Raw genomic sequence first — 16,221 nt, 5'->3', positions numbered from 1 at the left:
ATTAACAGAAGCAGATGTATTCAGTAGAGAAGGAGATCAGAAATTCAGATGTCTTAGGATTGCAAGTGAAGTCTGCAAACTAGTTTTTGATTTTTCCCGAAAAATTCTCAATTTCAACTATGTTATTATCCTTTTTACCTGCAATCCAATTTGAGTATAAATTCAAAGAGATCCGTGTTAAGATTGAAATCCAAACCTGCAAAAGAACACTAAAAAAACAGATGATTTGGTGATTCAAGGAATTATTACAGAAGATACATATTGACCTAGTTTTTTCCAAACTGATAATGCATTATATATCCATAGAAAAATCTTGATTCTCTGTGACACATTCAGCCTCCAAAAGGCTTTCCAAAAAGCAGAAGCAAAACACGTATGATTTTATTTTGAAGCATCTCATACATTGATTTTAAAGTTAAAATTCCACTTTTTGCCAGAAATCATCTTAGAGTGTCTTTGTTAAGATTTTAATTGATGTCCAAAAAGATTCTTCGTTTTAGTATGTTATCGGACATACTAGTAGGAAAGTTATTTATAACTTTCTCTATATTACAGTTTTGTGTAGTTGAGTCAAGAAACTCAGCCACAACTATTACAAAGTTTAATTTAGAACCACAGCGTGTTTTTAAGTTAGTATCTAACCCTGGTATCCATTTATCTGTCATTTCGCCATCCCCTACTTCCCAACAGCTAAACCTATGAATTAAGGAAACTCCTGCTGTATAATGCATTTCCATATCCAAGATCTATTATAATGTTTTTTAGTGTTAAAAGACCGTTGTCTTTCTAAAATATTTGTGTCTTAAAATAGAAGACCATAAAGCTTTTGGTTGAGTAGCCAATACCCATGCTAGTTTAGTAATCATTGCCACGTTCATTTTATTGGCTTATTTGAAACCCATCTTTCCTAATGCTATTGATTTACATTAGAAATCCCAGCATTTCAGATAGCAACCTTCAACATTGTGAAAAGGAGGGTACTAAGTACACCACCAACTTTTTTAGTTCGACAACTTGTGTGGAAAAAATCTATAACAATTGCAAATAGATCTAATTAAAGATCCCTGAACAATATGTATATATAGAGTTTTCTTCTTATCTCTTCCACAAGCAATTTTTCTAGACAACTAAGTCTGTGAACCTGATTGTGTAAAAGAGTTCTTGGACGATCTCACAAATTAATATCCTAGATCAATTTTTCCGTATCCAAATCAAGAGGATTCTGCCAAGTATGAAACTTATTATCCATCTTTCAAGATACGAATTCTACAAGAACAAGTCTCGTAATTGATCACTATTAATAAGGACTTAAACTACCTAGATTTAATACATACCACTTGTGATATTCTTATTATAAAGATAAAAAAATATAATGCGGAAAAGGAAAAATACAAGACACCAGATTTTTGTTAATGAGGAAAATTGCACCTGCAGAAAAACCCAAGGACCTCGTCCAGCTTTGGGTACCAAATTGTATTAAGCGTCTACCGACACTAGCCTACTATTAGACTTTGGACTGCAATTTGAGACCGAATTAACCCCCAAGCAATTCAGCTGCAGTCGTGCTCCTTACGTTCTAAAACCTCCGAGCTCAACTCAATTGATTTTCCTTAGATGACATCCTTTATAACCTAAGAGTTTATTCAACCTAAGTGAGGAATTTTGATACCAATCTGCCTCTAACAGATCATTTAGATCAAGTCTTGGAAATCTGTTTGAAATAAACAAAGCTAAAAAACCCCGCAAATCCGGAACACTTATAGTTAGTCCACTGAGAATCCTGAATCACTAACCACCTCTCAAGAATTTTTTTAAACCGATCAACAAATTAAGAAGAGTTTTTGATATCTATCTCGAGGAATCACAAAGTCTGACATGAAGAGAACTTTGCGATTTTGATCTATCTCGTTCCTGATCGAGGATTGACGAAAACCTCGACGATCAATAAGAATAAGATCAGGATACATGAACTATCAAGGTAAAGATAGTTAGACCTAGCTTCACGGATCCCTAAGTAAATGCTTTAAGTCGTAAACCTAATTATTTCTCAAATTAAGGATACCTAGGTCAATGGAGGACGACTCTAGAAAGCAACTTAGGACACCAAATTTTCAGTTGTTTGAGTCTCTCTACTATAGAATTTTAATACTGAAGCTAGCTTTGAATTCAAGCAAATATAACTTTAGATTCAAGCAAACACTTTCTTAGTTAAGATGAAATTATTATTAGCAATTCATGTAAGCATGTGAGAAGTGCGTCCTTAAATTACATAGAAGAATATACACTATGGTCTAGGGTACTGGAACCGTGTACAATGATAGTTCATGGAAAATGTGCCACATGAACATATAAGCATAATCGTGTTCAATGACACTCAACTCTTAAACCATGATTCAAAAATACAAAGTGCTTTAGTGAAAAAAGTTGTCTTAGAAGTGTTTATGAGAGTTGTAGCAATACCAAACATATTGTGAAAATAGTTTATAAGCATCTTCTTAGTTCGTACTGGATAGGTTTGTGTAGGGGTACACGTATCTATAGACAAGTCTGTGAACTCAAGATGCTGGGAACGCGTACCGGGTATGTGTATCTCTAGCTATTAACGAACTGAGGCCCTTGGGGTACGTGTATTGGGTATGCGTACCTAGAGATTTGAAACGGGCCGGCACATCCCAGCACAACCCATTAAAAGGCGAGCTGAGCGTGCTATGTATGTGTCGTGCCAGAGATTGAGACATGCCGTATTTTTCCGTGCTTGAGGGCATGTTGTGCTGTGCCAGAAAATAGTCGTGTTGTATCGTGTTGTGCTATGCCTGACACATTTATTTTCTATTTTTAAAGTATATATATATATATATATATATATATATATATATCATGCGTGTCGTTATAGAAATAACTCAACATAACGAAGATAAAATATCAAAAATTGACTAGAATAAACACTCTTTTGTGAGATATACACAAAATGTGTTATATTGTACTGTATTGTGTATGCATGTTATGACGTGCTTTCTTAGAGTGCTATGTTGTGCTGTGCCACGTGCTTATCCGTGCCACGTGTTGTGCTGGGCCACGTGCGGATTACTCTGTCCTAGCACAACATATGAAGCTACCATGCTGGGATAACTCATGTGTTGTGCTGGACTCAAATTTTAGTGTGCTTTGCTGGGCTGTGCTCGTGCTGGAATGACCCAATTTACACCTCCATGCGTACGTATCTTCCTATGTTTCAGAACTCAGATGTCAAGGGTACATGTACTATGTATGCATACATACCATTTGTCAAGATTTCAGTAGTTCTGAAAACTGTCTTTAAATGATTTGAAACATTCCCAATCGCCATATATATGAAATACCATTTCTTGGGAAATTTCCAAATGATTAACTTGAAAGAAAAATAGTTCTTGAGCAATAAATTGTTCTTAACTAAGATTGCTAAGGATCTATGAACATCCATTTCTTGAATCATATTTCAAGATATTCAACAAAACAATCTTGACTCGAAATTTCTTCTTTGCAATATTAAATTTACTAAGAATCATACGTTGTAGTTTCATAAAGATAGAATGGTAATGTCGTAAGTAAATAGGATGGTTCAGTCTTCACATACCTTTTTGTCGATGAAATTTTCCAAATGTCTTCGTTTGAACTTCACTTTTCAATTTTCGAGGGTTATTCATGGATGTCTGATAATCAACTACCATAATCTAATCTTATTCTGAGACTTGAATTTTACTACACTAGAATTCAAGATATGGTTTTATGCATCTAACATTGACAACAAGCTTGAGATAACGAAACATGCGAGTTAGACCAAGCATTGGTCTAACACATTTTCCATTCCCCACCAGAAATATCTTTGATTAGCATTCATCATATTAGTGATCTTTTTAGGAAGAATGAAGCATCCGATTTAGTAAATTTGTAGGATAGTAAGAACCGATTTTCATTTTATGAACTATGTTGTGAAATGATCTATCAATAAAAAGAGGTGCCCTTGTATAAGACTTAGTGACAATTATTTTTTAAAATTTTAAAAGTATAATCATCATCCTTTGGCGTCTTTCAAACTTTTTATCCCAATAACTTCCTCGCGCGATGTCAAATTGACCTCATTATTTCACCGTTGGATTCTCCTTCTAATTTTCTAAAACTTAGTGGGAAGAAAAATTGGAATTGAATGAGCAGAAATTGTTCTTTGACACTTTTTAATTAATGGTACTCCAATTCTTTATTCATTTTATGTCTTAGATAAACTCTTTTCGTCTTATTCAGTTAAATGCACTTCTAAACTCCTAAATTAAGAAATCAAAAACAAAACCAAAATATAATGATAAGAAAACTAACAAGAGAGCAATGCATTTGAGTATCAACCTAGTACAAATAATGCACCTATCAACATATTTGAACATAAGAGGAATCTTGAACTCGTTTAAACTCAACTAAACCCCTAGTTCTTTTTATACGCGAGTCTGAGGTAAGGAGAGTCTACAAACATATCTTGAATCAATATAAGCCTTAATTTTGCGCATGTGATGCGGGGAGCGGAGGCCCTCGAATGAGTCAGAGACTCTAAATTCATACGTTGATGCATATGTGTAGAAATAAAACCCTAGGTTGAGCTCTTGCATGTCAATATCCGTAGAGTGACTTTGAGAACATCCTTCATGAGCGTGGGAAAACCTAAAGTGCGTCATGTGTGTTTTATCCCTTTTTTATTTTTTTTACGATAAGAGAGAATTATATAAGATTAAGGAGAATGTACAAAACTACCAGAGGTAGTACAAGAGAAGCAGAACAATTACAAATAGACAAGGTCCTACTTATGGATAATATTATTTAAATGAACCATTTTGTTGAAAGCATTAGCCCAAGAGAGAATCAAAGTTCTTGCATCGTCGATTAAGTCATTATCAGTTTTGAAAATGTATTTCTCTTGAAACAGTCTGCAGTTTATTTCCATCAATAAAATCCATACCACAACTGTCGGAATAAGACCCCACACCGCCTGACCATGGACTAAAAAACATTCATATGCCATGTAGTTTCTAGAGACGCCATTGATTCAGGGAAGATCCAGGCGCAACTTTTTGTAGGTGCAGGAGCTGACCAAAGTTCAAAAGCTATTTTGCAAAACAGAAGCAGATGATCTTGTGATTCAATACTGTCACCACACATGATACAAGGGCTATCAAAGTCTATCCCCTTATGCCTTAACATATCTTGATAATTTAGGGACAACACACCACATCGAAAAATTAATCTTGAGAGGATATCAGATTTCTATAAGAAATTATGAGGGAAATTATCAATACCATCTTCAGCAGTCAAACAAATGTATAACGACTTGAAATGATATATGACCCATATTCTTGTATCACAAACCATGTCTAAAGGAGTAGACGAATCACCAATGGTAGCAAAAAGAGTAGCTAAGTGACTTACTTCACTATCGGATATAATTCTTTAAACTCGAACGTCCATACACTATTTACAGTTATATAATCAGCCACACTAGCATATTCGATCTGTCAATTTTAAAAAGCAAAGGAAAACTCTCAGCTATAGACAAGAGTTAACCGTCCATCTGTCATGCCATAAAGAAGTAAGTCGCTCTGAATGCAAGTAAATAGTTGAATTTTTAGAGATCAATTGACTATTTTCAGAAATAGTTCTCCAAAAAGAAACGTCATATGAAGATAACACCTTACTAGGAATCTAAAAAGAGTGTTGTGGTCCGTATTTCTCCTTTATGAGCTTGCACCAGATATGAGATTTCTCAACTCTAAATATCCAACATAATTTATATAGAAGAACCATATTCATGATTTTCAGACTGAGAATACTTAAACCACCTCTTTGTTTAGAAGAACAAACTAGCTTCCATTTTATCAGATGAGAAGTAATGTTGCCAGATTTGTGCTCCCACTGGAAATTTATTATTTTCTTTTCTAACACATTAATGATAGAAACATATGCCTTGAAGAAAGAAAAGTAGTACATTGTAAGAGAGGTAAGAATGCATTTGAGCAGAACAAGTTTACCAACTTTAGTTAGAGTACTTTTCCTCCACATGGAGAGATAAGCTTCGAACCTAGAAATGACGGGATCCCAAATTTTCTTGGAGGAGGATTTATCCCCTAAAGGCATATCCAAATACATTAAAGTGATCTTGTCAATAACATGACCCAGTTCCCTAGCCCAATCATCAATATGAGGGATATTAGCACCAACGATAATGAGTCTGGTTTTTGCAGTACTGTTCACTTTCAGACCTGCAATATACTCAAAGCAAAGAAGAACATGACAAGTTAATAAGATTTTTTTTCTTGTTACTAACAAAAAAATAGTGTCATGAGCACAATGCAAGTAATTAATCACCATCCCTTTTTCAACCAATGAAAAACCATTAAAGAGATTAAGATTAGCAAATATGTCGATGTATCTTGAAAAACATTCCATAACAATATTGAAGAGTAAAGGAAAAATTGGAAAACCTTGTCTCACACCCCTTGAACTACTAAAGGAACTAAAAGCATAAACCATTTATCAACACTGAGAGATAGCAGTTGAGTAACAACTTTCACCCATTTACACTATTTTTGACTAAAACCCATTTTCTGCATAACAAACTTTAAATAGTTTCAATTGATTCTATCAGATGCTTTCTCTAATTCAATCTTATGGATAATTCCAGGACTACCATATTTGAGTCTAGAGTCTACTAGCTCATTAGCAATAAGAGCATCATCAATTCTTTTTCTAACTTAGATGTGTGCTTTATCCCTAACGTTACACTTAGTAAAAAAAGGAAGTTCGAAGGGATTTGTGCATATACACACAGGGGATTTGGCACTGCAATCCACTAAGGCCAAGCACTATGGTGCACAATTTCCCTTCCCTATTCCCTAAATGTAGGGAAATTTATTAAAAACCATCTGATATGGTCTCCCATATCCCTACTTAGAAGGGATATTTCTTCCCTACATTTCAAACTCTGATCCAAGTAGTAGGGAAGGGAAATGGCATAAAAACTCAGTTCCGTATAAAAGTCTGCTTTACAGATACTAAGTATTCGTTTCTGGTTTTCCAAGTTTTACACTAAAACTTTCATTTTTCACTCTTTTTTTACCTATTATATATATATATATATATATATTTTTAACCTCGAATTATCTTTTTTACCTATACAAATATTCCAAGGGAAAAAAAAATTTGGGGAAAAGAAAAAAAAGGGTACTCAGTTTCCGTTTGACACTATTTACACGGAAACTCAGAGACAAAAACAACCCATACTGAGGTTGCCTTATGACCCATATCCTTCCCTCGAATAAGGGATAGGGAAGGGAAATGATGTGCCATATTGCTTGGCCTTAAGAAACTACTATCCCATGGACACTTCTTACCGGCAAACATAATATTATTTTTAAAACCATCTACAAATGTCCAACATAATGTACTTTTTTTTGCTGGATGAAAGGTTGATTTAGAATTCTTGATTTAACATGTTGAATCATCCATACATGTTCTTAAAGAGTTCATGTTCTTTAAGAACATGGATACTCACTAGAATTCATGTTCAACATGGATACTCACTAGTGACAGAATTTTTCATGGCATAGAGATCTAATGAAAGGGGTTCTGTATATTGCGAGATGATGAAGGAATACAGACTCAATACACTTATACAGGATTACAGACAATAAATAAGGTAACAGAATACAACGCAGTAATTACAGGATAACTATACAATATATGCAAGATATGGGATATCGTAACATGCAAGATACGTTATATTTTAACACCCCCTCTCAAACTCAAGACGGTGCACAACACATCTTGAGTTTGTTAACCAGAAAACGAATGCGAGGAGAAGGTGGAGACTTGGTGAAGACATCTGCAAGCTGGAACTCAGAAGACACATGAGGTAGTGCAATAGTCTGATGCTTGTAATAATGACGAACAAAATGGAAGTCTATTTCAATATGTTTCGTGCGTTCATGAAAGACATCATTATGAGATATATGAATAGCAGCCTTGTTATCACAGTAAAGAGGAGTGGGATCTGTCAGATGAACTCCCATGTCAACCAAAAGCCATCTTATCCACACAATATCAAAGGTAGTATGAGCTAAAGCTCTATACTCGGCTTCTGCACTAGAGCGTGACACAACAGATTGTTTCTTGATACGCCAGGAAATGAGAGAATTACCAAGAAATATACAATACCCAGTTGTTGGTCGTCCGTCAGTTACATCTCCTGCCCAATCTGAATCAGAGTACGCACGAAGACGAAGATCAGAAGCAGATGATAAATATAACCCTTGATACAAGGTACCTTTGATATATCGTAAAATCCGAAGAACAGTAGTATAATGTGGTGACCGCGGAGCATACATAAATTGACTAACAACATGTACTGCGTAACTGATATCTGGTCTGGTAATAGTTAGATAGTTTAGACTTCCTACTAGCTGGCTGTAAAGAGTAGGATTTGAAAGAGCTTTTCCTTCGACGGAATTGAGATTGAAATTTAATTCAAGTTGTGTGTCTGCAATCTTACAATCAGTTAAACAAGCACGATGCAAAATTTATATGCATACTTGACTTGTGAGATGAAAAATCCTTCAGAAGAGTTGTCAACTTCTACCCCAAGAAAATATCGCAAGAAACCAAGATCTTTCATTTCAAAACAAGAGTGAAGGTAAGATTTAAGATCTTGAATACCTTCTAGGTCACTTCTTGTGATAATCATATCATCAACATAGAGTAAAAGAAGAATCATACCCTTACTAGTTGATCGAACAAACCTAGCTGAGTCGTAAGGGCTTTGACTGAAACCATATTTAAGAATCGCAGTTGAAAATTTTTCAAGCCTTGCGCAACTTACATACCTGATTTGGAGCATGTTCTAAGCCGGAGGTGGTCTCATATAAACTTTTTCTTGAATGTCACAGTGAAGAAACACATTTTTAACATCCATTTGATGTAGTTTCCATTTGCGAGTAGCAGCAACAGTGAGCAATGTACGAACTGTAGTCATTCGTGCAACTAGAGCAAAAGTTTCTTCGTAATCAATACCATACTCTTGTATATAACCCTGTGCAACTATACGAGATTTTCGACGATCTAATGTGCCATCTGATTTAGTCTTTACCTTGTAAACCCATCTACTACCCACAACAGATTTACCTGGAAGAAGATCAACCATATCCCATGTGCCAGCCCTATGATGAGCTGTTAGTTTTTCTCCCATCGAGTCTTGCCAGTCTGGAAATACTGCAGCTTCCCTATAGTTTTTAGGTTCATGTTCTGCTAAGATAGTTGTTAATGAACATTGATAGTCAGAGTACTTAGCTGGAGGTCGTCGTGTTCGAGGAGGCAGTTGAGCAGTTTCATGTGCAGGATCCCCATGTTGAGTTTCTATATTGGAATCTTCCATAGAGTGGTCAATGGCTGCTTCTGTGGATTCAACAGATGGAGGTTGAAAGACATTGTTACCAGGGGTACTAGGAGAAGTCGAGACAGATAGAGACTCGTCATTGAATGGATCTAAATATGAAAGGTTTCTAAAGAAGATGTTTTACTACTAGGAAGGGACCAAAAAGGTATCTTTTCCCAGAAGGTAACATGACGAGAAATTCTTAATCTCCTACTTTCTGGATCGTAACATCTATACCCTTTCTGCTCTATGCCATAACCGAGAAATACACAGATAGTATTCTTTTTACCAAGTTTGTTGCGTTCTCTTTCAGAAATTAGGACAAAACATGTGGAACCAAACACACGCAACTCAGAGCAATCTGGTTTCTTACTATATAGTCGTTCATAGGGAGATATACCACCTATAACAGCAGTAGGAACTCGATTAATAGTGTATACAGCAGTGAAAACAGATTCACCCCAAAAATTAGAGGGAACAGAGGAAGAGAGAAGTTGCGTCCTAGCTGTTTCTATGATATGATGATGTTTACGTTCTGCGACACCATTCTGTTCTGGTGTCTCAGTGCAAGATAACTGAAGTAGGGTACCCTCAGATTTTAAAAACTCTTTGAAAGGATTGGATATGTATTCACCTCCCTGATCTGCTCGAAATATTTTGATGGATTTTTCTAATTGGGTTTTGATCATGTTGGAAAACTCAGTGTAAATATTTAAGAACTCTGATCTGGATTTTAAAAGATAAACCCATGTATAACAAGTGTAATCATCAATGAAAATAACATAGTACAAAGCTCCCCCTTTTGAAGCAATAAGAGACTTTCCCCAAACATCAGAATGAATGAGATCAAAAGGTGCAGAAGAAAAGGTAGTACTATTATTAAATGGAAGAGCTGGTTGTTTACCCATCTTACAAGCAATACAGTAAGGCTCTTTGTCTGAAGGAACAAAACCTAGCAGCCCTATACTAATAATATAAGAGAGACGAGAAAAAAAGACATGACCAAGCTTAGAGTGCCAAGAAATAAAAGGAGAAACTGTGGACGGTAAAGTAGAAGCTAGAGCAGCAACAAGTTTGTTGTTGAATTGAGGAATAACTAGAGACTCTAGGAGGTAAAGACGACCAACTCTACAGCCTATCCCAATAAGCCTCTCTGTTTTGGGATCCTGTATAACACAACCATGAGATGAAAGAAGATATTAAAACCCTGGTTACATAATTGACCAATTGAAATAAGGTTCATCTTAATTTTGGGAACAAGAAGGACATCTGCTATGTGTATCTTGTTTGAAATTTTAACCTGCCCAATATGAGTAGCAATGATTCTTGTCCCATCTGCTATATGAATCTTAGGAGTAACAATATATTTTATTGTCTCAAATAAATTTGAGTTATATGTCACATGGTTTGATGCTCCTAAATCAAGAAACCATTCAGTCGAAAAGTTACATGAAGGGACTGAAAAAGCAGTTGCTGCTGTAGGATTGTTACCAATTACTAGAGCTTGTTTCAGCATCTCTTGAATGTCTGCCAAATTTGTTGTAGTTTCAAAGTTATTTGATATAGAGTTTGATGAGTCATGTGCTTTCTCTAGAACTGGTGCAGCAGTAACATTGGCTTGGAGAGTAATATGATGGAGCAGCAGTGCCAAATATTCTCTTGTTTCTCATATTTCTTGAAGATGGAGAAGTGCAGTTTCCTACAATGTGTCCAAATTCCTTGCAGTAGTTGCATTGTGGTGTGCCCGGTGAAGGTGTTGAACTTTGCATTATTAATCTTTGAGAGTTGCCTTGAGAGTTACTGGTATTCACAGGTGATGGACAATTTTTTACTAGATGTCCATAATTCTTACAGTTATGACACTGTACTTGAGAAAGATCCCGATAAGTTGAGGCTGAAAAGTTTCTCTGTGAACTAAAGCTTGGATTAGAGCTTGGACGAGAAGATACTGTAAGAACTGCTGGAATATCTGGTTTGATTCTTTTGCGCGTCTCTTCAGTAATAAGTTCAGACAAGGCACTTTCTACGGTTGGCATTGGATTTCTATGAAGGATAGACGCTCTCACAGATTCAAACTCATCCCTTAAAGCCATTAAGAGTTGAACAAGCCGTGATTCTTCTCTGTATTTCTGCCACAATTCTACATCAACTGTCCATTTAGGCTCCATAAGTGCTAGTTGATTCCATACAATTGACATTTCAGAGTGAAAATCAGATAATATTTGCTCTGGTTGTTGTTTCAAGGCTCGAATATCTTGTTCAGGCTTGTATCTCTGTGCAAAATTGACTTGTGTGTATCTCTGAGACAGAAAATCCCATGCTTCTTTGGCTTCTTCAACCAGTAAGTTGCATACTTATGGATGCAATAAAAGTGTTACTTATCCAAGTGATGATCTTGTGGTTGTTGATTTCCCAGGTTTCAGAAGGATCTGTTTCTGTAGCATCTTTGTCTTTACCACTAGTGCTAGCTACATGCTTTTTTTCTTTGTCATCAATATAGTTCCACATGGTTTTTCCCTTTAAAAAACTTCTCATGAGAAAAGACCAATGATTATAGTTGGATCCATCGAGCTTCACAGTGATGGGTTGAGATTCTTCACGCGACATGATAATAGGGTTTGGGTTTTAAACATGAGATAAGGATGAGATAGATTTCTTGTTTCTTAATCACGATACTGATTCTGGTTCCTTTTGATTAGCAACGGAAGTGGATTATTGAATCTTACCTAGCTCTGATACCATGGCATAATTTGTCATGGCATAGAGATCTAATGAAAGGGTTTCTGTATATTGCGAGATGATGAAGAAATAGAAACCCGATACACTTATACAGGATTACAGACGACAAATAAGGTAACAAAATACAACGGAGTAACTACAGGATAACTATACAATATATACAAGATATGGGATATCGTAACGTGCAAGATACGATATATTTTAACAACTAGAATTCATGTTCTTAAAGAGTTTCATTTCTTATAATTATTACCCAACAGCCTTTAAGCTTGTACAGCATTTCATACATCAAGATCTTGGGCAATGGAAAATAAATAAAGCAGTTATACATGCATAGACAAGCTTGTTTATATGTTTATACCTCTGCATGAACTAAAGTTCATATGTCATTCCAACTTTCAGGAGACGTTTGTGAGGGATTTCGAAAACCTTCTCACTTTGTCTCAAATTTCTCCTTAAGAAGTTGAAGGCATAATTTATCATAATCTTCTTAGCCAAACCCGAACCTTTCCGAGCGACAACTTCATTCTCACCCATCAAGTGAACAACCCCAGCACGCCACGCTTGCTCCACCATCTCCAACTCTTCCTTATCTTCGTACTGCCTTTCTATTATCGGTTTGTGATGACCATCTGCATTATCTTCATGATCACCACGATTCCCAATAAGAACTCCATTTTTGGAATCAACTTCGGATAACCATAAATCTTCTGCGATGAATCCTTTCAAGCTATCTACTAGCATTCTCTCAAAAGATTCATGTTGATTTCTGACGTCAGTGTAACCATATCTGACAACACATCGGAAAACATTGAATTCACATGGCTTGACTCGTCTGAAAAGGAACCGATCTTCAGCTGCTACTTTGCTTATCGGAAGTGATTTTATGGAGACAAATACAAGAACCGAATGCAGTGCAGGTACATTTGCCACATAGTGCTCGAAGATGGGTGGAATACCATGAACAAGTTCTGAATAAAACATAGCAAGTCCCGGCATTCGACATAATTTAGTGTTGTCTGTAATTTCCTTCACTTTGTCTGGTGAAACTTTGTGGTTTAGCTCGTAGTTGTATTTCATTCGGTAAACATAATTCCACACATACATTATGGTAACAAGGACTGCAGCAAATGCTAGTGGAAGATATCCTCCTTGATCGAATTTGTAGAGAACAGAACTTAAATAGAGAAGCTCAACTGAGCCAATTAATAGAACGAAACTGATGACCAGGAGTATATGTGTTTTCCATATCACTATCATTATGAGCACCAAAAATGACGAAGTTAATGTCATCACAAACACCACCGCAATGCCTGCAATCAAGTTCTTATTAGATTCCATCATAGTTGTGAATGTCATAAAATGTATAGCAAGTTTGTCTTACCATAAGCATTCCCAATCTTTGCTGTGGTTCTGAATCCTGCTGTGACTGCTACACAAGCTAACATGAGAAGATAATTAACCTCTGGAATGTAGACTTGTCCCGCATACTTAGCTGATGTATGGATGACTTTAACCCGAGGAAAACATCCAAGCGAAAGTGATTGTTGAATGATGGAGAAAGTCCCAGATATCATAGCCTGACTGGCGATAATTGCAGCACAAACCGCCACAACAAACATAGGCCAGTAAAAAGATCCTGGAAACATCACCGATAACCAAATGTTTATCTAAATGGTAGATGAAAGTTTTAAGTCTTGGATTGTCTAAGATGTAATTTTCACCTGGAATGGACTCGTAGAAGGTATTAGCAACGTGATCGTTATGTTGACGAAGATAAGAAGCTTGTCCGATGTACGCCAAGACGAGAGAAGGGTATGTTACTGCGCACATACTTATTTGAATAGATAGAACATTGAAGTGACCAACATCCGCAAATAATGCTTCAGTTCCTGCACAACATATTTCAAATTTCGTAATCACATGGTCACCAAAATTTCAAGTACTATTTGTAAACTGTGACTGAAAAGTGGACCAAAATCGAAAACATAACTAACCTGTAACAGCAAGAACGACTCCGCCTAGTGAAACCCAAGCTTGTTTCTTGTTCCTCCGGAAGTAATCAATAATGTATTTCGGGTTTAATGCGTTGATTACTTTGGGATCGTATTTGAAGAAATTGTAAACCCCAACTCCAGCTATGAACGCGAACCAGATACAAATCAACGGGGCAAAACAGTACCCGACTTTATCTGTTCCAAACCTTTGTACCAAGAACAAGCAAATCAAGATAGCAATTGACACCCAAACAATCCTATCTGCATTTACAAAGAAGAAAATTATATATTTATGATTCTGCAACAATATCATCAAACATAATGGTAAATCAGAAATTAAGAGGGAGTCTTGCGCCGTGATTAATTAATTACCTTCTGTCATAAATGATGTAGCTTCCTTTATCCCTCCAACTGCTGATAGAACTGAGATGCAAGGTGTAAGAACACCATCACCAATGACCATAGAAGTACCGAGCATGGTAGCAAATAAGAGGAAGTACTTTGAAAATAAGCTATTCTCAAGCTTAGATTTCAGGTTTGAAGCCCTGCGAGCACCACCATCATTTGGTGACTCCAACTGGTAATTTGATACGTCTCTATCCTCTGCTTGTTGACTCGGTATCAAACCAACCTTGGCATACCTGCATATCAACGAGTACAGCGCAAACGTTCCTCCTGCATATACAAAGAAACGTTGTATGATTATAATCTCAATCTGTCAATCGTTTGGTTTAAAATTTAGATTTTGGAAAAGAAAAAAGAAATTTTAGTTACCTTCGCCATTGTCAGTAGCACGTAAGACGATGAAGATATACTTGATGACAGGTATTAAAGTAATTGTATAGAGGATCAAAGAGAGTACACCCAAGATGTCATCATTGTGCTTGATGCCGTCCGTGAATGTACTTGCGTACACATATAGTGGAGATGTCCCGATGTCTCCATAAATTACCCCAATACTTTGGAAAGCTAGGTGCAAGATTGTCGACCAATCAACTGACTATGTAAATAAATAAATAAATTGTAAAGAGAACCGCCGAGAGAATATTATAAAATATGCGTCGAAATGACTAGTATATACTCGTATATACGTACCTTGGATCCGGCATGACCATGTCGATGATGATGATGGTTATTACCAACTTGGCCCGATTCAACCTCAAGTGAATCACAACGACCTAATTTATGCCATGAAATACTACGTTTATTCTGCTTCCTCAACTCATTATCATCGTCATAATCGTTATTATTGTTGGTCATCATCAGTTGTTGATCAGTATGACTAACAGTAATGCTTTCATCCTCATCGTGAACTCGATTATGACTTTGATCATATTCATCATCTAATACTATTACAACATCTGATGATCTACCTGACATTTTTTTCTCTCTTCTCAACTCTATCTTAACAGGGTTGAACTTAGGAGAGAATAAGGTTCAAGGAGAGTCCTATTTATAAGAAAATTCTACTTTGATGTCCAAATGTATATTATGTATACGTCGAACCTGGATTTGAATCATGCATGTGACCCTTACCTTAATTTCTTCTTTTTGGACACGGGATCGAACGGGCTATATAATTCGTGTCTTTGTCGTGTAAGTTGTAAATATTAATCAATTCTCTCATGTAGGCTAAACAAAGACCTTCTTTGCCATTAGTAGGAAATACCAATAGTTCTTAGAAATAATATATTAGAGAGAGTCTAGTCCAGTTAACTCAGTCAACTGTCTGTTTGATCCTTTTTGATAAAATATACTCCCTCCGTTCTTTTTTAATAGGCCAGTTTTGTTTTTAGCGAAATTTAAGGAAATTAAGAGAATTAATCATTGAAAGTGGTCCTCATGACACTTGTCAATAAAAGAAGTGAAGTGAAATGGTCCCCATGACACTTGTTAGCAAAAGAAGTAAAGTGAAGTGGTCCACATGACACTTGTCATCAAAAGAAGTTAAGAGAAAAGTGGTCCCAAAAAATTAAAATAATATTTGACTTTCCCAATTAGGAAACTGGCCTATTTTTTTGAAACTTTTATTTATAGAAA

General features: G+C 36.0%; 1 protein-coding gene across 1 annotated transcript; it reads right to left on the bottom strand.

Moving 5' to 3' along the window:
* Positions 1-12,398: 12,398 nt before the first annotated feature.
* On the bottom strand, positions 12,399-15,580 carry LOC113283576 (potassium transporter 5-like). Its single transcript, XM_026532895.1, has 7 exons — positions 15,277-15,580; positions 14,956-15,181; positions 14,554-14,856; positions 14,182-14,442; positions 13,909-14,076; positions 13,569-13,823; positions 12,399-13,497 (listed from the first exon to the last, which is right to left on the bottom strand). Exons 1-7 carry the CDS (start codon positions 15,559-15,561, stop codon positions 12,557-12,559), a joined length of 2,439 nt encoding a protein of 812 aa, XP_026388680.1. The 5' UTR covers positions 15,562-15,580; the 3' UTR covers positions 12,399-12,556.
* Between the last annotated feature and the right edge of the window lie 641 nt (positions 15,581-16,221).

This window comes from Papaver somniferum, chromosome 5 (genome assembly GCF_003573695.1).
Source record: "Papaver somniferum cultivar HN1 chromosome 5, ASM357369v1, whole genome shotgun sequence".
In the NCBI taxonomy this organism is placed as follows: domain Eukaryota; kingdom Viridiplantae; phylum Streptophyta; class Magnoliopsida; order Ranunculales; family Papaveraceae; genus Papaver; species Papaver somniferum.
This window is presented reverse-complemented; position numbering and strand designations above follow the sequence as displayed.

Coding starts and splice junctions, on each gene's coding strand:
- LOC113283576 (XM_026532895.1), bottom strand. CDS start 15,561: ATGTCAGGTAGATCATCAGATGTTGTAATAGTATTAGATGATGAATAT. Junction 14,857..14,955: donor TGCTACTGACAATGGCGAAG/GTAACTAAAATT, acceptor TTGTATATGCAG/GAGGAACGTTTGCGCTGTAC. Junction 14,077..14,181: donor AGTCGTTCTTGCTGTTACAG/GTTAGTTATGTT, acceptor TATGTTGTGCAG/GAACTGAAGCATTATTTGCG.